The following is a 23,797-nucleotide window of genomic DNA, read 5'->3' as shown; positions in this document are numbered from 1 at the left end:
TCAGTATAGATATCCAGGAGGATTTCTTTTTCCCATTGAGATCTGATGTGTTTTCAAAGTGTTCCTTTAATTTTTTTGGGCAGTTTATATATATATCTCTATATGTCTCTGGATTTTAAGATGATGGTAACCCGACAAAGACTATGTGATTTTTACTGTTTTGTACTTGTATCCTCATAAAAGAATGTATTAACCTATATGTTTCTGGCTGTTACTGTAAATTAATCTAAAATGGGTAAATTAATCTAAAATGGGTAAATATATATATATATATATATATATATATATATATATATATATATATATATATATATATATATATATATATATATATATATATATATATATAAAAATCGTTTAATTAACCAGTTTGTCAAATCACATCGTAATTAAAGTAGCACGTTAAATGCTTTGTTTTGTATTTGATCTTCTACGAGCTCTGTGTGTGTGAATCACTACTTGCTTCTTAAACCAGCTCTCTTCCTCCAATTGGACACAGAATCCATTATATTCGTGATATTACAGCTCTCTGAATAACTAAAATACTGAGATGTATACGCGACATCGTTTTTATGATGATAGGAGTTAAAGCACGTTATTAAACAGGAGTTTCACGGCGCAATGATTGTGTGCGACCTTAGATGAAATAACTTTATTGCAGCAGTACTCAGGGGCGGCTCTAGGCTTGTGGTGGCACTGGGCAGAGGAAGAATCGGTGGCTCCTTCGCCCGCCAATGTCAGTAAAGGTAGCTTATGCACGTTGGATGGCCACGTCCGTTTTAGACACTGCATAGCCGCCTCGCGCTCATGACACAAGCATTTAACTTTTGCCAAAATTTGTCGCTGCGTTTTTAGCTGTGTTGTTATTTTCTCTTTCTGTTTTATATTCAATATATATTGGTGTAGCCACCACTGCAGTCATTGCTTTTCTTTCCCCAAATATCCAATCACCACACAATCAGCTCTGTAATAGAAGTTAAGCCATCTGTAAGCTTAGAGCGCCGATTCTTCAAAACGTTTAAGGAACATTGAAATATCTTCGTAGTACATGTTTAATTATTCTATCCTTCACGACACTCCTAGTGAAGAATACAGATTATTTGAATGAAGTTAAAGTTTTATCTGTATAATATAATAAACATATTTTGCTGAAAAATGATATTGTCATCATATGTAAATACACGCTTTATAAAGTGGCTCAGGTTGTGCGATATTATAACTGTAGTGCAAATTTACAGTGGGGTGATTGTACTTATAAAGACAAACAGTTCTACAAGGAGCAACTGATTGAGTGCGTTTATTGTTCTTGGGATGAAACTGTTTCTGAACCACGAGTTTCGTACAGGAAAGGCTTTGAAACGTTTTGTCGTGGCTGAGACAGCGTGTCCTTGAAGCTGTATACCGATAATTCTCTTTCCGATCAGCTGCTGCTGTGATTCACACTCAGATACAGTGATATAAATACTCCGAGTGGTGCAGCGAGAGTAGTATGGAAAAAGATGATCCGCTGTGGCAACTCCTAACGGGAGGAGCTGAAAGAAGAAGAAGAAGGTGCAGTGAGAGTAACAACGCTAAAGCAGTTATGGTATTTGGAATACTATGGCTATTCCCTGGACCATTATATTGTTACAAGTTAATTACATTCAGATGCGTTACACTAATAAACAATATGCGGTTAGTTTCAGTGTATTTATAAAGCCGCGTCAGGAAAATAAGGTGTAACCACACAGGAACAGTAGCATTGCTTGGACGATGGGTGCCGCCAGTCTGCAAAACTGAGCAGAGAACTTGCGTACGACAAGGTATGAGGTACCGTGGAAAAGTGCGTGGCTTTATGCCAAGTGTAGGTTTTATACATCGCGATTTGAACGTAGAAAAGTTCTTACGCAACATTTCTGTGTGTACGCACCGTTTATACATGAGGCCCCTGGTCCTGAAGATTTAGGGCCTGCAGTACAATTTCACTTGAAAACATGTAGTAGTATGGTGTTGTACCTCGTTAGCCATTATGGATACAATGGCATATTTTATTGGCTAATTAAAAAGATTACAATATGCAAGCTTTTGAGGCAGCTCAGGCCCCTTCTTACATTTTCTAAGGATATCTATGTATGAATACGAAGGGAATTCTAAATAGAATATTGTGGGGTTACTGACAATTAGGCTTTCACGTGAGGTTTCGTCTACAGGATCCCTATGTAAATGTGTATCTGTATGAGTGTTAATCTTAAGGTGTTATAGTAGACGAACCTAGTAACGAACTTTAAAGGTCAGAACCCACGATAATACAGACTATAAACACATCTTGCATTTGGGACCTGGTCCTGTGCAGAGGTGCCACCAAGAACTAACCTCTCTTCACTATATGATTTGGTCTTTTCCATTACTCAGACTTCACTGGAGATTTATTTTCAATGGTTTATTATAGGTCTATATAATTTGGGTGGGCCTTTGTTAACTAAACTAACCTTTTATGAAATAACCCAGATAGATGCTTGTATATTAAAATAGTCTTTAAGGATGATGGTTCTGTCATATTGTTAGCTCAACAAATAATTCTCCTGCCACATAGTCCACAATATCGTAAGTTTTGGAACTGGAAAAATAAAGTTAACTCTGTTCCGTAAATTAGCGGAGCCTTTCTTGGATAAGGTTATTTTTTGTCTAACTAATGGGCCATTTGTGGTTAGATAACATAAATACATTATATAGTGTGGTATTATAATAATAGTTTGATTAGCAAATTTAAAAAAGAAAATGTCTAGTTGAAGATGGTTACATATGCTCATACTGCACAGACTGTATAATGTGCAAGTCAGTGTGTATTTTTTTTTTTGGTCACTGAATTATAAAGAAAGCTGAACAGAAGAACACAGCAAGCAAATACAATCCATCTGTGAACTAAAATACTTCTCCAACTCTGATGGGCTAAGGAAATTAAATCTCTTTAATTCTGTGCAGTGAAGGTTATATGTGAACCTAACTCAGATCTTCAGATTTCTTAAAAATATTTGCACAAATTGAAGCATCAGAATTCTTTCAATTAGAAAGTGAATCACATACTCAAAAACATTGATGGGAAATTAACATTTTTACACATTAAGATTTTGTTCTAAATCTCACAGCTAACAAGGCATGTAATAGAAACAGATAATTTGACTTTTTTTGTTTAATTACCCAAACATACTATGTGACTACAGTGGTCCCTCGTTATATTGCGCTTCGACTTTCGCGGCTTCACTCCATCGCAGATTTTAAATGTAAGCATATCTAAATATATATCACGAATTTTTCGCTGGTTCGCGGATTTCTGCGGACAATGAGTCTTTTAATTTATGGTACATGCTTCCTCAGTTTGTTTGCCCAGTTGATTTCATACAAGGGACACTATTGGCGGATGGCTTAGAAGCTACCCAATCAGAGCATGTATTACATATTAACTAAAACTCCTCAATGATATATGATATGCTTCCCGCGCGGTGCTTGATTGTTTGCTTTTCTCTATCTCTCTCACTCTCTCTGCCTGACGGAGGGGGTGTGAGCGGAGGGGGTGTAAGCAGAGGGGCTGTCTGCCTAGAGGACACGAACGCTCCTCTACAAAATGCCGCTTTATCGCAGTGCTTCGGCATACTTAAAATCCCAACAGCACATATTGATTTTTTGATTGTTTGCTTTTCTCTCGCTCTCTCTATGATATTTTCTGCTCCTGACATGCATTCTTTGAAGAGGAAGATATGTTTGCATTCTTTTAATTGTGAGAAAGAACTGTCATCTCTGTCTTGTCATGGAGCACAGTTTAAACTTTTGACTAAAGGGTGTTGCCTAGAGGGCTCGAATAATGTTAACAGTGTGGGAGAGTTTATAAGGGCTTAAAATATATAAAAACTAGCAGAATACCCGCGCTTGGCAGCAGAGAAGTAAAAAGAAACATTTTAATAATAACGTAACATAATTGATAATGTAATTGTTTTGTCATGAGTGTTGCTGGCATATATATACACACACATATACATACACATACACATACAAACCGGATTCCAAAAAAATCGTGAATAAAAACTGAATGCAATGATGTGGAGGTGCCAACTTCTAATATTTTATTCAGAATAGAACATAAATCACAGAACAAAAGTTCTGAGAAAATGTATCATTTTAAGGGAAAAATATGTTGATTCAGAATTTCATGGAGTCAACAAATCCAAAAAAAGTTGGGACAAGGCCATTTTCACCACTGTGTGGCATCTCCCCTTCTTCTTACAACACTCAACAGATGTCTGTGGACCGAGGAGACCAGTTTCTCAAGTTTAGAAATAGGAATGCTCTCCCATTCTTGTCTAATACAGGCCTCTAACTGTTCAATCGTCTTGGGCCTTCTTTGTCGACCTTCCTCTTTATGATGCGCCAAATGTTCTCTATAGGTGAAAGATCTGGACTGCAGACTGGCCATTTCAGTACCCGGATCCTTCTCCTACGCAGCCATGATGTTGCGATTGATGCAGAATGTGTTCTGGCATTATCTTGTTGAAAAATGCAGGGTCTTCCCTGAAAGAGATGACGTCTGGATGGGAGCACATGTTGTTCTAGAACCTGAATATATTTTTCTGCATTGATGGTGCCTTTCCAGACATGCAAGCTGCCCATGCCACACGCACTCATGTAATCCCATACCATCAGAGATGCAGGCTTCTGAACTGAGCGTTGATAACAACTTGGGTTGTCCTTGTCCTCTTTGGTCCGGATGACATGGCGTCCCAGATTTCCAAAAAGAACTTCAAATCGTGACTCGCCTGACCACAGAACAGTCTTCCATTTTGCCACACTCCATTTTAAATGATCCCTGGCCCAGTGGCAACGCCTGAGCTTGTGGATCTTGCTTAGAAATGGCTTCTTCTTTGCACTGTAGAGTTTCAGCTGGCAACGACGGATGGCACGGTGGATTGTGTTCACTGACAATGGTTTCTGAAAGTATTCCTGAGCCCATTCTGTGATTTCCTTTACAGTAGCATTCCTGTTTGTGGTGCAGTGTCGTTTAAGGGCCGGAGATCACGGGCATCCAGTATGGTTTTACGGCCTTGACCCTTACGCACAGAGATTGTTCCAGATTCTCTGAATCTTCGGATGATGTTATGCACAGTTGATCATAATAGATGCAAAGTCTTTGCAATTTTTCGCTGGGTAACACCTTTCTGATATTGCTCCACTATCTTTCTGCGTAACATTGTGGGAATTGGTGATCCTCTACCCATCTTGGCTTCTAAAAGACACTGCCACTCTGAGAAGCTCTTTTTATAACCAATCATTTTGCTAATTGATTTGCTAATAGTGTTTATTGGTCTTCCAGCTCTTCGTTCAATTCAAATTCAAAACAGAAACAAAAATATCATCCCTGGTTAAAATTGGGCAGACTTAAAAATAAAGTGGTAGTTTAAGTACTTTAAGTACATTTTCAGAATAGTATTGTCTTTAAATAATAATAACCAAAATTTCAACATAAAGTGCAGTTTTTCTTCTTAAAAAAATAAGTCAGAAACATAAAAGGTAATTTGACCAACTTAATCTTTAAACTCTGAGTAACCTTAGCCAAAATTATTTTGTACATTAGGCTAAAACAGTGTGATCATTGAACATTTTGTAATTAGATGTAATTAGAATTACTAACGGTCACGGAAGTCCAATGATCCCCAGTAAGAGCCACCAAGTCCGCTTTCTGTAATGCATCTAATTTTGCTTGCTTTTCAGTGTGCACAAAACCATGCTTTTATCAAGGCTTCGCTCGGGTAGGTTTTTGAAATGAAATTTGCCTCCGATCAGTCGTAGAAAGGCGCTTCATTCCGACTCTAATATTTTTGTAGCTCTGATGTGTGCATCAATGTAATCGATGTACCAGGAAATCATGCATTGACAAAAGTTCCCCTTTGCTTGGAATTGAAAGTGTGATTAAATGCGTTATTTTTTGTTATGGAGTACATGCATCGAAGCTTCTCAGCTGTGCTTGTGCTAAGAAAAGGAAAGATTTTAAAAATAACATAACATGATTCTGCGTTAACCGCATATTTTTTCATACGTCCCAAACCAAGGAGATGCGAGGTTAAAATGAATCGGGAAGCGCGCGAACATACTCAGTGCATCCCCTCTCGGGAATCGAACCTCAGATGTCGGCGCTAGAGGCGAAGCCTCTACAATTGCATCACGGCGTGTGTGTTGTCTATTTGAGAATATGTAGATCTGGGTATATATATACATTCGCAGCGGAGAAGTAGTGTGTTAAAGAAGTTATGAAAAAGGGAACATTTTAAAAATAACGTAACATGATTGTCAATATACAGTAATTGTTTTGTGAGTGTTACGAGTGTTGCGGTCATCAAGGATTTGATTATCATTATTTGTTTCAATCAGGGTCATATTTGTATGATGTGTTGTGTTCAAGTTACATTCCGTGTTTGTCAATCGTTGTACAGATAAGAGGTTTCATTCATCGATTTGTTTCTTACTGCATCAATAAACAGCTCGTCTTCCTCTTTATCCGAGATGTGACACACTGCATGCACGGGTTTTTTTTTTCTTCACTGTCTTCCTTTAGCGGGACATTCACTTTTTCCACCTTGTGCTTTGTTTCCACAGTAGCTGCACTTATGAATATGATTGTATGTATCAGACGCTTCATATTTTTTTGCTGCCTTCTCAATTGTGTAATTCGGTTTTTGTTCAGCACTCTTTGGAACAGTTGCTTTTTGTCTGTGCACTGCGTCAGTTCACGTGAGCCGCTTGGTGTTCTTGCATCGAAGGTTCCCAGCTGTGCCGGTGCCATCTCGTGTGATGTCCACGGCTGTATGTAATGTCAGCTAAGACCCGGCACTTAAAAGTTTCTCTCGCAGTTTCGCGGAGTTTGTGCCAAACACCACCCTGACCATCTCATCTTCCTCTGCATAAGCACAGTCCTTCACCCGTGAATATTTAGCGGTAGTGTTTCTATTGGATTGCCGCTGACGGACGGCCTTATATGGGCAGGCACTAAATTACAAACGCCAGCGGCAGCCTGTCTATGAACTTAATCTATACTAATAAAAGGCAAAGCCCTCACTCACTCACTGACTGACTCATCACTAATTCTCCAACTTCCCGTGTAGGTAGAAGGCTGAAATTTGGCAGGCTTATTCCTTACAGCTTACTTACAAAAGTTGGGCAGGTTTCATTTCGAAATTCTACGCATAAGGGTCATAACTGGAAGCTATTTTTCCCCATATAATGTAATGGAGTCTTGAGTTGGAGATGGCCGTGGGGGGCGGAGTTTCGTGTGACATCATCACGCCTCCTACGTAAGTACGTAGATAACAAGGAACAGCGATCAGCACAAAACGCCATTTCACAATTGAGAAGGCAGAAAAACATTATGAAGCAAATGATGCATACAAGCATATTCATAAGTACAGCTACTGCGGAAACAAAGCACGGCGTGAACCGTAAGTTTATATTAAATTAAGTTCATAGACAGGCTGCCACTAGCGTTTGTAATTTAGTGCCTGCCCATATAAGGCCGTCCATCAGCGGCAATCCAATACAAACACTGCCGTAAATGTTCACGGGTGAAGGACTGTGCTTATGCAGAGGAAGATGAGATGGTCAGGGTGGTGTTTGGCACAAACTCATTGAAACTGCGAGAGAAACTTTTAAGTGCCGGGTCTTAGCTGACATTACACGAGATGGCACCAGTACAGCTGGGAACCTTCGATGCAAGAACACCAAGCGGCTCACGTGAACTGACGCAATGCAGACAAAAAGCAACAGTTCCAAAGAGTGCTGAACAAAAACCGAATTACACAATTGAGAAGGCAGCAAAAAAATATGAAGCGTCTTATACATACAATCATATTCATAAGTGCAGCTACTGCGGAAACAAAGCACACGGTGGAAAAAGTGAATGTCCTGCTAAAGGAAGACAGTGTAAAAAAACCCGTGCATGCAGTTTGTCACATCACAGATAAAAGGAAGACGAGCTGTTTATTGATGCAGTAAGGAACTAATCGATGAATGAAACCTCTTATCTTTACAACGATTGACAAACACGGAATGTAACTTGAACACATCCTACAAATACGAGCCTGATTGAAAGAAATAATGATAATCAAATCCTTGATGACAGCAACATTCAATAACACTCACAAAACAATTACTGTATATTGACAATCATGTTACGTTATTTTTAAAATGTTCCCTTTCTTTTCATAACTTCTACTTCTCCACTGCGATACACGGGTATATATATATAAATGTATATATATACCCGATCTACAATACATACTTTAGCATAGACAAGCCACACGCTGTGGCGAATTGTAGAGTCTTAAGCCTCTAACGCCGACATTCGAGGTTCGATTCGAGAGGGGTGTACTGACTATGTACGCGCTACCGATTCATTTTACCTTCGATCTCCTTGGTTTGGGACGTATGAAAAATATTAGGTTAACGCAGAATCATGTTACGCTATTTTTAAAATTTTCCCTTTCTTAGCACAAGCACAGCTGAGAAGCTTCGATGCATGTACTCCATAACGCTAAAAATAACGATTTAATCACACTTTCAATTCCAAGCAAACGGAACTTTTGTCAATGCATGATTTCCTGGTACATCCATTACACTGATGCACACATCACAGCTACAAAAATGTTAGAGTCGGAATAAAGCGCTGCTCCTACGACTGATCATTTCGACTACCCGAGCGAAGCCTTGATAAAAGCATGGTTTTGTGCACACTGAAAAGCAAGCAAAATTAGATGCATTACAGAAAGCGGACTTTGTGGCTCTTACTGGGGATCATTGGACTTCCGTGACCGTTAGTAATTCTAAATACATCTAATTACAAAATGTTCAATGATCACACTGTTTTAGCCTAATGTACAAAATAATTTTGGCTAATGTTACTCAGAGTTTAAAGAGTAAGCTGGTCAAATTACCTTTTATGTTTCTGACTTATTTTTTAAGAAGAAAACTGCACTTTATGTTGAAATTTTGGTTATTATTATTTAAAGACAATACTATTCTGAAAATGTACTTAAAGTACTTAAACTACCACTTTATTTTTAAGTCTGCCCAATTTTAACCAGGGATGATATTTTTGTTTCTGTTTTGAATTCAAATGCAGTTTAAAAGCTTTTTTCAGAAATTAAAACAGCTTCAGTTTACAATATTCATGTCCATGTCTATTATTTGATTCTGTCGCCCACTAAAACCGTTTTAAATTAAAAAAAAAACATTTGCGATTTGGGGCAAATTTACGTAGTGATTACATACGATTAATCAAGATTAATTCTTACACAGCCTCTAATTAATTGGATTAATTTTTTAATCGAGTCCCACCCCTATATATATATATATATATATGTAGATTTGTATATATATGTGTATATACAGTATATATGTAGATATGTATATGTTGTATATACAGTATATATATATAGTATATATATATATATATATATATATATAGATATATATATATATACATATATATATATATATATATATAACACTCATGACAATTACAAAACAATTACATTGTCAATCATGTTACGCTATTATATAATATTAAATATATTTCTTATATTATATACTCTCATGACAATTACAATTACATTGTCAATCATGGTATTATGCTATATTATATATATATATATATATATATATATATATATATATATATATAAAATATAAATAGATAGATATGACAACAACACTCATATCAATGACAAAACAATTACATTAACAATCATCATACGTTATTTTTAAAATGTTTGCTTTTCTTTTTCATAACTTCTTTAACACACTACTTCTCCGCTGCGAAGCGCGGGTATTCTGCTATTTAATATAAACTTACGTTTCACGCCGTGCTTTGTTTCCACAGTAGCTGTACTTATGAATACGCTTGTATGCATCACTTGCTTCATAATCTTTTTCTGTCTTTTCAATTGTGAAATGGCGTTTTTTGTTCAGTGCTGTTTGGAGGTCTTCCTTGTTCTCTACATACTTACGTAGGAGGCGTGATGTTGTCACACAAAACTCCGCCCCCCACGGCCATCCAGCTCAACTCCATTATATTATATGGAGAAAAATAGCTTCCAGTTATGACTATTATGCGTAGAATTTCGAAATGAAACCTGCCCAACTTTTGTAAGTAAGCTGTAAGGAATGAGCCTGCCAAATTTCAGCCTTCTACCTACACGGGAAGTTGGAGAATTAGTGATGAGTCAGTCAGTGAGTGAGTGAGGGCTTTGCCTTTTATTAGTATAGATAACCATACAAACATATGGTTTCTACTTTGCGGATTTTCATCTATCGCGGAGGGTTCTGGAACGCAACCCCCGCGATTGAGGAGGGATTACTGTATTAGTAAATTTAATTAAATTGCCTGACTGAATGGCCTTTTCTAATTTGAAATTTTTTTCTTATGCCATACTAGAGTTTTCTCTTATGACTGAATTCTAGAAGTATGGTCATGGTACATAAGATATGATCACCAGGTTGGTCAGGGGTCTGACAACTGTTATGTAATAATGTGTTTAATTACTGTTTCTGTTGCCTTTGTATTATTTATTTGTTATTTTTGTGAACTTAATTTCTTGTTATTAGTTAACTGTGTACTGTCTCATTTAGTTTACTTATGTTCCTTGTTCTTTGTGAGTGGAGCTCTAAGAGGCAGGGCCATCCTGGCATCACCACTCCTGAGCCCTCCCTCAGGTAATTTAAATTAATACTCCATCCAAAATTTACATTTATTTTTCTTGTTAATTGTAGTGATGACAGAGAAAAAAATCTTTTAATGTCATGTTTTCGTGGAGAATGGATGTAAAGTTTGTGAAAGAACGGTGCCCAAAGGTGACCTGCACTGGACAACGGCGAGCATTATCAAAAATGTCCATAAAAAACAAAATCAGACATTATTCATGTTATATGATCCACACGTCAAGTCATTTAGCTGCATGCTCAATTATTTACTTTTTGCTAAAATATTATAACATAAATAACTCTAGAGGACGAATGGTAGTTCACAAACAGGAAACCCATTCAAATGGGATCACACATTTGAACTGAAGACCTATCTCCCTTCTCATTCATTTATCAAGAGCCCCATCTTCAATTCAAAAGCGCTATCAGTCAGTCAGTCAGTCATTGTCCAACCCGCTATATCCTAACACAGGGTCACGGGGGTCTGCTGGAGCGAATCCCAGCCAACACAGGGTGCAAGACAGGAACAAACCCCAGGCAGGGTGCCAGCCCACTGCAGGGCACGCACACACCAAGCACATACTAGGGACAATTTAGGATCGCCAATGCACCAAACCTGCATGTCTTTGGACGGTGGGAGGAAACCTACGCAGACACGGGGAGAACATGCAAACTCCACGCAGGGAGGACCCGGGAAGCGAGCCCAGGTCTCCTAACTGCAAGGCAGTAGTGCCACCACTGCGGTATCAGCAACAGTTAATTTAAAGGTTTGTGTCTAGAGTATAGCGAATGCCTTCCTTGCATGTCCTAATCAACATTGAACTCATTTCCAAGATTATTTTTGCTTAGTAATAAAACCAAAAAAAAAAAAATTATCTATATGAACACAACACCAAATGTGTCTATATGATATTAAAAATGCAATTTTTTACAACCTAAGCTACCAATTATAGGCATGTGCTACTTAAATGATAAAAGGAGAAAAAAAAATAAAAGATTTACATTTATATTACAAATTATTTAAAATAACTGATTAACAAAACAACTAAAAAGTTACAGAAAGCAGCAATACTTTAGCAATACTTTGCATAAATATTAAAATTATTTTTCCAATTTTATAATCCAGTATAGGAATTTCAGACATCGAAATCCATTTTATTAAGTTTGTGTCGTGACAGACTTTCCTAGAGTGATATGTGCTTTGTCTGTCAGGTTCTTAGGTAAATCAGTTTTTACACTAAACTAGATACCTATATCTCTGATAGTTTACCTAGCCCTAAACCCATGCCACCCTCGACAAGCTTGCAGACATGCAAAAGATGTAAAAAACAAAGGGAGGATTAAACAACAACAGGCTAAAATGCCAATATCTGATGCATGTAGTTTTCAGCATTCAAGATTCTTTTTACAGTTTCTATCCCTACAAAGATCACAAATTGGTGGGTGAATATAAAAAGAATTAACATTCATCTGTCTTTAGTTATTAAACCAAATTAAAAATGGGCATTCTATATCTGACAATGATGTGTGGTCTGCTTTTAAAAAAAGATATTTGTTTTGTAGTTGTCTGTATCATTAAATCAATGGAACATCCAAGTATTAACATTATCCTGCTACTTCCAAATTTATATCTTTTATGAAGTAACTTTTTGATGCATTTGGTACCATGGATGCATGTAGTGGTGTGGTTGGTTGGCACTGCTGTATAGCACAAGACAAAGGATATGGTAGGGGACCGGACAAGGGTGCCATTTGGATTTATTTTACATATTGCTTCTTATTCTGGCAAGTTGATTTTATTTTTATTAATAAAAAAAAAAATCATAAAATGAGGCATTTGTTTATAGCAGTGAAATTCAGGAAACACTATTCACAAAGCAACATAAAATTTCAGAGTTTAATTTCCTGTATATACAGGAAAAAAATATTTTAAAATAGTTTCACTTCCTAAATTAACACTTTCTAGTTTTAAGTCAAGCAAGTCAAGCTGGGGATCATGCACTGGTACAGTGCATTGCCGCACCCACTACATGGCGAAACAACTCAGGATCCTGGTTTGTAACCCCCCCAGGCAGACACGTGGTTCAGTCCCGCCCTCCGGAAATGACCCTCTATCTGCCGAGCCAGGTGTTATGTGGGCGACCCCTTGGCCTGGTCCAGCCACTCGAGTCCCCAACAATGAAGATCTTACAAGCCGGATCACCCTCGGGGAAACGCGCCACATGGCTGTAGTGCCGTAACTGATGCTCCCTCACAATGCAGGTAATGTGCGTCATTCGGGACTCCATGAGCAACTGCTCATTCGACACAAAGTCGAACTAACATTATCCAAGGATTTTCCAGAGAGACACAGTACCAAAGGAGTCCAGACTTCATCTCAGGTCACAGGATAGCATCCATGTCTTGCAACCATATATATAGCATGAGAGGAAGCATCAGGGGCCTCATGCATAAACGCCTTGCGTAGAATTCACACTATAACATGGTGTAAGTACAAAAGCGGAAATGTGCTTACGCACAAAAAAATCCAGATGCATAAATATGGGCGTTCACCCACTTCCAGGTTTTTCCGCTACATAAATCCCGGTCAGCGTAAAAAGTAACACACGTGCATGCACCTGCTGTCCCGCCCAGTCTCCTTCCAGAATTACGCCTCTTTGAATATGCAAATCAATATAAATTGCCTTTTCAAAGAATGCTGAGCTTTTAAGGGCTATGGTAAAAGCACGGGGGGTGGAAAAGAAGAAGTTCAGCGAATACCAAGTGGAGGCAAAGAAAAACGTACTATTTGTTGGTTTAAACAGTGGTATAAACAACAAAAGGAAGTTGATTGAGTGACATAGAGTGTCGGAGAAACTCGAAAGTTCCAGTTCACAAAGTCGCACAGTGCCCGAAATAAAAAAGAAGAAGTTGTCAGATATCAAAGTCACAGTGAAAAGGAGAGTTGTAGCCCACCATCCGAGTGTCATCTGAAAGCTTATTAGGGTACAGAGAAAAAAAAAATAGGCACACGGTGGGGGAAAAAAGCACGAAATGTCAACTTTACTCTCAAAATTTCCACTTTAATCACGTAGTTTATTTTGTCATTAAAGTAGAACATCATAAAGTTCATCTTAAAATTGTTTAATTTACTAGTTTTTCAAATCCCATCATAACTAAAGTATCATGTTAAATGCTTTGTTTTGTATTTGATCTTCCATGTGCTCTGTGTGTGTGAATCACTACGTGCTTCTGGGCTTTCTCTTCCTCCAACAGGTCACAGAATCCATTACATTTGTGATATTACAGCTCTCTGAATAATTAAAATACTGAGATGTATATGTGATATCATTTTCATGATGATAGGAGTTAAAGAATTTTATTAAACATGGGAACACGGTGGTGCAGTGATTGTGAACGACCTTCGATGAAATAAGTTATTGCAGCAATACTCTCTTTCAAACGTATTAACCCCCAATTTCTATCCTTACTTTTCTTTCTTCAAATACCCAATCGCCACACAATCAGCTCTGTAATATACATTAAGCCATCTGTAAGCTTAGAGAGCCGATACTTCAAAACATTTAAGGAACATAGAATGATTAAACATGTACTATGAAGATATTTCAATCTTTCTAGTGTCATGCCAGTCCCAGCAAGCATACAGCACGAGGCAGGAACAATCCGTGAACTAGTGCAGCGACACCGTGCCCTCACATGTTTAATTATTAACAATATAGATTATTTAAATTAAGTTAAAGTTTAATGTGTACATACAATAAACATATTTTGCTGCATTTCATCTTAAAAATGACAGTCATCATATGTAACTATACGCTTTATAAAGTGACTCAGGTTGTGCAATATTATAACTGTAGTGCAAGTTTACAGTGAGGTGATTGTACTTACAAGTACAAACAGTTCTACAAGGAGCACTTGATGGACTGATTGAGTGCATTTATCGTTCTTCGGATGAAACTCTTTCTGAACCGTGAGGTCCGTACAGGAAAGGTTTTAAAGCGTTTGCCGTGTGAAAGCAGTTCAAATAGGCAGCATGTGCTTGATGTTGTATACCAATAATTCTCTTTCCAATCAGCTGCTCCAAGTGGTGCAGTGAGAATAATATGGAAAAAGATGATCCGCTGTGGCAACCCCTAACAGGAGCAGCCGAAAGAAGAAAAAGAAGGTGCACTGAGAGTAACAACGCTAAAGCAGATATTGTATTTAGAATAGTTTGACCATTCTGTGGACCACTACATTGTTACAGGTTAATTAGGGTTAATTACAATCAGATGCATTAAACTAATAAACAATATGCGATTAATTTCAGTGTATTTATAACGCCACATCAGGGATGTGGATCTAAAAAAGAATGGGCAACCACACTGAAACAGTAGCACTGCTTTGACGCAGGGTGCCGCCAGTCTGCAGAACCGAGCGCAGAACTTGCATACGCCCATGTATGAGCTACTGTGGAAATGTGTGTGGCTTTACGTCAAGTTTAGGTTTTACACATCGCGATTTGAATGTGGAAATAGGCTTACGCAACATTTTTGTGCGTACACACCGTTTATACATGAGGCCCCAGGACTCAAGACTTGTGCCTTCGTCTTTTTGCATAGATATTGGGAGCGCCATACACCGTCCCAATCTGTCTAGTGACTTCACAGGAAGAGTCACCAGAGGCATGAATGTCACTGCCAAGGTAAGTAAACCTCTCAACATGGCCAACACTCTCTTTGCAAACAGACACACTGCTGATGGCTGTGCCCAAGAGGTCATTAAAGGCCTTGGTTTTTATCCAGGACACTTGCAAGCTCAGACACTCAGACTCCTCACTCAGTCTCTCGAGTGTCCCGATCAGAGCCTCCATTGACTCCGCAAAGATCACAGCATTGTCAGCAAAGTCAAGATCTGTGAATCTTTCTTCACCAACAGAAGCCCCACAGCCGCTGGATACCACGACCTTGCCCAACACCCAGTCCATACAAGCATTGAACAGAGTAGGAGCAAGAACACACTCATGACGAACCCCAGAACCAACTGGGAAAAACGCAGAGGTCCTGCCTCCAATCTGCACAGCACTCACAGTACAAGTGCACAGGCCAGCCATGATATCCAGCAACCTCGAGGGGATCCCGTGAATCCTCAGGATGTCCCACAAGGCAGCTCGATCAACCGAGTTGAATGCTTTGCGAAAATCGACAAAGGCTGCAAAGAAACTCTGCTGATATTCACGTTTGCGCTCCATGAGAACCCTCAGTGCCAGGATGCGGTCGATGGTAGACTTCTTAGGCGTAAAACCAGACTGTTCCAGTCACTGTTAGGTGAGCAAGTGATCACGGATCCTATTAAGGGTGACCCTAGCAAGGACCTTACCCGGTACCAAGAGCAGGGTTATACCCCTGTAGTTGCTGCAAGCCAGGTGATCACCCTTCCCTTTCCAGATAGGGACGACAAGTCCCGTTTTCCAGTCAGCTGGGATGATGCCAGTCTCCCAAATGGAAACAAAGATTGCTTGCAATGCCAGGAGGACAGCCTTACCACCATCCTGGAGAAGTTCACCCTGGATAACACAGATCCTTGCAGCCTTCCTCCCCACCCCAGCTGGTTCACCACCTGTGCAATCTCAGCGAGATTGGGTGGTTCACAGCTAATTGGAGGATCAGCCTCAAGAACCGTGGACCCAGAGATATCCAACATCCTAGCTGGAGGATCAACTTTGAACAACTGCTCAAAGTAACCAGCCCAGCGGGTCACAACTGCAGTGTCATCAATAAGGACCGTTCCATCAGCTGCCCTGACTGCGACTCTCCGAGGAACAGATTCAGATGTGTGTAAACATGGAGCCACTTTCACCACAGTCACCAGACCCATGGGGACCGAGACAATCCTCATAGTCAGCCCTGTCAGTGTCAGTGGTTGCATTGAAGTCACCCATGACTTGAGGAATGTCACCTCATGGGTACCCACCAACCACCGAGCGAAGCTGTGAATAAAATGTCTCCCTTGCTGAGACATCACTCACCACGGGCGGAGCATACACTGAGACAACAGACAAGGCACCTAGAGAGTGCCGCAACCCGAGTCTTATAATACGCTCGTTGAAAGGAGTGACATTGGACACCATCGGAAGAAGCCAATCCGCTAGTTACAGCTACTCCCCGAGTATGCCATCAGACCGACCACACCAATAAAAGGTGTATCCACCTACAGAGATTTGGCCAGTCCCCGGTCTGCACACCTCAGAGAGTGCCGCCACTGAAATGCGGAGTTTATGCAGCTCCACCGACAGCAGAGGAAGATGATCATCTTTCCGGAGAGACAAGATGTTCCACGCACCCACCCATATGGGCCGTCTCAAACTGGGACCCGAGTGCTGCTGTGCAGCAGGCGAAGCCTCAGCACCACACCAGTTCCGATCCCCAACACACCTGACCCTATTGGCTCTCCAACGGTTTCGACTCTTCCGGGGATGGGGCTCCCGAGGGCTTTTCCCCCATCCCCTTTAAGATGCGAGCTGCCTTCCTATGGGCAGTTGCAGCAGAGCTAGTCCCACGGAGAGCAAAAAGGAGTCCTTTCTGTAGTCTCAGAGCTTTGTGAAGGTTTTTTTTTTTTTTTACGGTGTCAATCCTGCCACCAACCCCCATGATTTCCCTACAAGTTGGAGGACTGCTTGCAGAAAAAAAAGTATATTAAAAATATTCAGACCATAATAGCTGCTTATAATAAGCCAACTTGAAAAGTAGATTTTCTGTGCAGTTATGTTTTAAAGCTGTCTCTTGTTGATAAAAAAATGCTACAATGATATGAACAAAAACATCCTCAGTAAACCATATGAATCCTGGCAGTGCACTGGGTCTCTCACATCATGAAATACAGAAAAGTTCTAAACTGACCAAGCATCTGAACTAAACATTGGTTTTAGAATACCAGAAAAAACTATGCCTCTATTATGACAACAATGTTTTGCCACCAATACAAATAATCTGACCATTTTAAAGTTCTGTGACTGTCACCATACCTTACTATTCTAATTACAATAAGTGATAATTTTTTTTTAACATTTCCCTGTAGTCATTTGTAAAAAAAAAAAAAAAAACATAAAATGTACAGTAAGCACAATGTCCTGAATACAGCATACCTTTAACAATAAGAAAAATAAAGCTACTAAAAGACTACCACCCCCATATTCACTTTAGTTCAAGCAAACAAAAAAGGATAAGACTGATTTTTTGCAACTTGTATTTAAATAATTAAAAAAGAAAACTATGCCAAAATTAAACCAGGACACAATCGGAGTGAAACCAAAAAAGCTAGCTCTCATTACAGTAGATTAAAAGCTTTAGAATCACTGCCTGCCTATCTTCTACAATGAAAAAGTCAATGAATTTTTATAATTGAAAATGATCAATTCATCCATTTATTTTAAAATCCCCTTAGTTCAAATCAAGGTCATGAAGGATTGAGTCTATCCTGACAGTATGAGGTGCAAGTTAGAAATAAACCATGAATGCAGCACAAGTTGATCACTAGATATTTTATACCTACCTACCCACCCACCAATACTATTTCAAATAGAGCCAACTAACCTAGTGCATAGGAGCAAATATGAAATTCCTTCCACCTGTACAGAAACATAGAATATGCAAAGCCCATGCCATAACTTTCATTACATTATAGTTTCGGTATTTGTGTGTTATATAACTGGCACAGGCAAGAGAAAAACTTTTTTCCATTCGTTTATTTACAAAACAAAAACACGAATAGGTTTTAATTACTTTTGAAACATTGCTTCCGTCGCGAAGTTTCTGCTGTTAAGTATCTCTATACAGTAATCCCTCCTCGATCGCGGGGGTTGCGTTCCAGGTGAAAATCCGCGAAGTAGAAACCATATGTTTGTATGGTTATTTTTATATATTTTAAGCCCTTATAAACTCTCCCACACTGTTTATAAATATTCCCTGCACAGTTATACAGCATAAACCCTTTGTATTCTCTTAGAAATTAGGTAAGATTCATTGAAATTATGTATGTAAACACACTGTTTATATACAGTAAAACCTAAATATTATTTTAAAGATATCGAGTGTCTCCGATATCACATATGTTACAGCCATTACAATAGGCAGGCCACCAGCAATAAATACGTACAATGCAAGAAAAATTGTATATAGTAAATATGTGTACAGTGACACTAAACGTACATAAATGTACTAAGTATGGTAAGTAGAAAATTAATTATTGTTACTCACCAACAATGACACGACGACTTGTCCAATAACGAGGAGTTTAGTTTTACTGCACAACAAAGGAGAGCGTTACAGCTCTTCTAAAGGAGCCTCTTCAGGCAACTGTATATCACCGCCGTTGTTCTTCTTCCGGCAGACTTCAATCCAAATCCCTAAAGCAGATTCCATCCAGACTACTGCCTTATTACATCCACTTACAACTCATTTTGCACCCTGGTTAAAAGGACACTGCGGCCGTAGATCTTATATTCCTTTCCTACTTTTTAAATAAAAGGAATCATAGCCTCATTGAAGCAGTAGCAGGAGCAGATCGTTTTGAAGCCATAATAAAGTGCTTGACTATGCACAAAGATAAACACAAAAGAGCACAAAAGTTAACACAGCAAAACACGTTGATGCTGAATGAGCGAGACGACACTTCCTGGTTAACATCGCATTCAGCACACAGGAACTTAAAGGAACTGCGTGCTCTGATTGGTTAGCTTCTCAGCCATCCGCCAATAGCGTCCCTTGTATGAAATCAACTGGGCAAACCAACTGAGGAAGCATGTACAGGAAGTAAAAAGACCCATTGTCCACAGAACCCGCGAAGCAGTGAAAAATCCGCGTTATATATTTAGTTATGCTTACATATAAAATCTGCGAAAGTCAAAGCGCGATATAGCAAGGGATTACTGTATATAATCTTTATTTGGATCTTGATCTTTGTTTGTCCGCGTATGAATTAGAAGAAGAAGCACTAGATGGCAGTAGAGAGACAGCTAAAACATAGGCATTGCATTAAGAATCTCCTCCAGGCTTATACTACTGAAGACTGTAGTACTCCAGTCACATCTCAAAACACAGACATTCAAACTAAACAAATTGTTGTGCTTTAAATTATAACTAGAGAGATTCATTTAGATCTTGATCCTTGTTTGTCCGCGAATTCCACCCATGCGTAGACCACCTTCCAGTTTAGTACGTTGTTGTTACTCACAGATGTCAACAATGTGCCGGAATAACGAAAGGGGTGGTAGACAGTGTTACGCTGGTTAGCTCCTGAGGCCTGGTTAGAGAATGAGATTGCCGAAGATAAAAGGTACGTGCCTACGTAACTTATGAATGAAAGAAAGACAGTGGGTAAGATGAATGACAACGTAACAGCACGTTGCGGAAATTATTATTGTTACGTTGTAGCCGGCGAGTGCTGCACGTCTCACAGTGGCTTGCTCACATGTCAGTGAGGTGATCCCTATTTATGCTTTAAAGAGCCTGGATACCTATGTGTCCCCCTTTAATAACCAATGCTCCGTGTATATTGCCTTACTCTTTGGATTGCCACAAAGCAACCTGCGAGATTGGAGAAAGGTTGAGACGACATCGTGAGAGGAAACGACAGCGTCGTGAAAATGAGACGGACTGTGAACGGACAGAAGCAGAAATGCTCCTACACCACCACATAATTACTATTCGGACAGTGATTCCGAGTATGCCGTTCCTATCGAATCAATGTCCAAGAGTTTTCCTTTGTAATTTTGTTTCCCTTATAAAAAACCATAATGCTATGCGACGATGGGCCCAGTTCACGACTGGCAGCCGCGTTTAAACAGGGAGCCCTTCACAGACAACTTTAACACACGCAACGTAGTTGGGCGCACATGGCTAGTAACATCTAAAGGGTCATCGCCGTTGGAGGTTCTACACATGAGTGAATGGAGAAGCGCCATCTAGGTTGAGTGGTGGGGTTACAACACACGAGTACCATATTTTCATATAAAATCATGCACTACTCTAGATAGAGTGCGAAAAGGGCACATGCGCTTCAGGAACTTAACACAATCATTTTTGATATTAGGAAAGAAACTGGCGTACCCAGAAGAAAGGGGTGAATAAGTCCATTCTCTCAAACTGGAATAGGATCTGAACCCATGAATCTAAAAAATTAAGAGGCAGGAGCACTAAACACAGTCACAACGCTGCCCAGATATCAACACAGCTATACAGTATAAGATGAATTAATACAAGACACAATAATTGGTCAGTCAGCAAAATTATGGATACCAAAACCTTGCAACATAAACAAATAAATTAAGGAATAACAAAAACCAGTGTAATAAAGAAAACCACACATGCTAAAGACAAAATAAAGTAAAACTTAAAAGATACACAATACATAGCTACAGTAGTTACCGCATTATACATCTATAGGATTTGACCTATGTTACACAACAGCTAAAATCCAAAACTGTCAAAGTAAATCCCAGAGGCAAATCTTTATTATCAAACACAAGTTTTGGATTGCTCTCCTCTACCGCGCCGCACTCCAATGAACGTTGTAAAGTATTTTAGCACTAGACACGAAGGTTTAAATTTTGCTATTTCTTCTTCATCAAACACACTAAGCTTGAGTAAAGAAAAAAAAAAAGTTTACAGTAAAACACGTCTGCAGCAAAGGTAGCAGATAATTAAAAAGGATATCAAATAATTGTACAACAATCTAGTTTAAGGCAGATCCCACATAACTTTCACAACCAGACCTAATATTTTTTATGTAAAATTGATCTCGACAATTTAATTGACAGTTTGTGAAGATTTTGATTCTCCTGTGGCTACTCTTCTTCTGGCTGCTCCCGTTACTCTGCATCTTGCACTTACACCCTATTACTGGCCGTGGCCACCTGTGGCTACTCTAGCGTTGTGAATCAATCCATTTTGTGAAAACAGCGAAAGGTTGTGTCTCAGGTAGCGTTTACACCATACTGCGCAAGCGCATGGCTAGTAGTTTCGCTAGTATTTTCGCAACACGTGAGTGTGCTACTTACCTATACACTTCTGCGGGTCAGTGTTGTTAAGACTTGCTGCACACGAGCGGCGGGCGTTTATACTGTACCTGAGGCGCAAGTGAACCGCAGACAGCACAAAAGGAGCAGCGTTTCTAGCCCGTGTTGCGACATGGCAGGTAAGCAGATATCAAACTACGCCTGCGGACCGGGGTGTTCTTTGTTTGTCCTTTTCGCTCTCTAGTCCAAGTAGTCTATATAATCCAAGTTTCCACAGAAAGGAGCTCACCGCAGCTGATCTGTCTTCTTCTGACTGACTCAATGGGTGACTAATTGTGCAAGTTCGCCTTCCCCTTGCTTTCCCGTTCCCAAAATGCAACTGGATAGCCTAGATCAGAGTCGCCGCCGCCTGTTGGTTGTTACTGTGAAGAGAATACCAGTTCACAAACTGAAGCCCAAACACGAAAAGTGCGAAGGCGTGGGCGTCTGACACTGCGGTTGTCTAATTAGTTATTTATTTATTTAGTTAGTTAGTTAATGAGCAAGTGTATCCATTGCATTGCTATGGGATAGCACGATGGCATTCGATGCGTTTTACCTTAATTTTCTTGCAATATGCATATTTCAAGTGTAGCAATTCTGCAACGGTTAATCAGAACTTGGAAGACCAAAATCAGCAAACGATGGCAATGGCTTTTTCTTTTGTTGTATGTACTAACTAAATTGTTCTATGCACTAACTAAATAACGGCACGAGTTGCCATTATGAAGTATTTTAAAAGGACTGCTGCACATTCGTTTTGTATAAACATAAGAGTGCTTTATGGTAAAGCAATTATATACACAAAATGTAAAGCTTGCATTAAAACAGTATAACGTCCATATTTTCAAATTCACCTATTTAGTTCAGGATCAAACAGCCAATGAGAAAATAAAAAGGTTTTATAAAATGTAAATAACGATGGCTTTGTGAATCTTACAATTTTAGTGCAAATTATAAATTGTGGCTTTGTGTCCTATTATTTTAATATTCAGTTTTGAAACTACTGTTTTTGTGTGGTTTGCCATTCTTTTTTAGATTCACATCCCAGACGCAGCTTTTTTGCCATTCTTTTTTAGATTCACATCCCAGACGCAGCTTTATCAAATACACTGAAATTAAGCCATATGGTTTATAAATTTAAGGCATCTGATTGTAGCCAACCTGTAACAATATAATGGTCCATGGAATGGACAAACTATTCCAAATGCGATAATTGCTTTAGCGTTGTTACTCATAGTGCACCCCACAGGGTATTTTAACCCACTGTATCTGAGTGTGGAATCACAGCTGTACAGAAGCTGATCGGAAAGCGCTATGGCGGGTAGTGTCAAGAGGGCTAGGAATTTTGGAATACAGCTTCTACCCTGCAGAACATTTATAGCACACTCTGCCTCAGCCATGCTCACTGTCTATTTCAACTTCCCCCATTCAACACATGCTTCAGAGCCTTTCCTGCACGAACCTCGAGCTTCAGAATTAAAGCCTATATCTCTGGATAGGGCATCAGCTCATCACTACCACTGCGACACTGTGCCACCATGTTTAATACATGCTTTAATTAACTTCATCATGAAAATGATATAAAATATATATCTTAGTATTTAAATTGTTCAGAGAGCTGTAATATCATAAGTGTAATGTATTCTGTGTTCTGTCAGCCTAAGAGAAAGCCTGTTTAAGAAGCACGTAGTTATTCACACATATAGAGCACATAGAAGAACGCATACTATACGCAATATTTAATGTGCTCGTTAGTTACGATGGGATCTGAGAAACTCTAGTAAATTTAACATTGATTTCAAGATTACGTTTATGACATTCTACTTTAATGACAAAATAAACGAGATTAAAGTGGGCATTTCAACCTTTTTTTTCCCCGTTGTGTCCCTATTTTTTTTTTTTTTTCTCTGTACCGTTATAAACATCCCTGTAACACTCAGATGGTGGGCTACTACTCATCTTCTCATGTTGACTTTGATATCTGACCACTTTTTTTATTATTTTGGGCACTGTGCGACTTTCTGAACTTGAACTTCCGAGTTT

The 23,797-nt window shown here is 39.1% G+C and overlaps 1 protein-coding gene across 3 annotated transcripts in view; it reads right to left on the bottom strand.

Moving 5' to 3' along the window:
• Nucleotides 1-23,797, bottom strand: part of LOC120537655 (extracellular matrix protein 1-like) — a 77,896-nt gene that overhangs the window by 39,438 nt on the left and 14,661 nt on the right. Inside the window, exon 1 of one of the 3 annotated variants that reach the window (XM_039766769.1) lies at nucleotides 21,823-22,136. The exons of 1 other annotated variant lie outside the window; for it this stretch is intronic. In XM_039766769.1, coding sequence (XP_039622703.1) covers nucleotides 21,823-21,886 — 64 coding nt within the window. In that variant the 5' untranslated portion in view covers nucleotides 21,887-22,136. Of the gene's footprint in view, nucleotides 1-21,822; nucleotides 22,137-23,797 lie in introns of those variants that run through there. One more of the 3 variants, XM_039766754.1, reaches the window with a different exon arrangement.

Source organism: Polypterus senegalus, chromosome 1, assembly GCF_016835505.1.
Source record: "Polypterus senegalus isolate Bchr_013 chromosome 1, ASM1683550v1, whole genome shotgun sequence".
Lineage (NCBI taxonomy): Eukaryota > Metazoa > Chordata > Cladistia > Polypteriformes > Polypteridae > Polypterus > Polypterus senegalus.
Note: the sequence above shows the minus strand (reverse complement) of the source record. Positions and strands in the feature narration are given on the sequence as shown.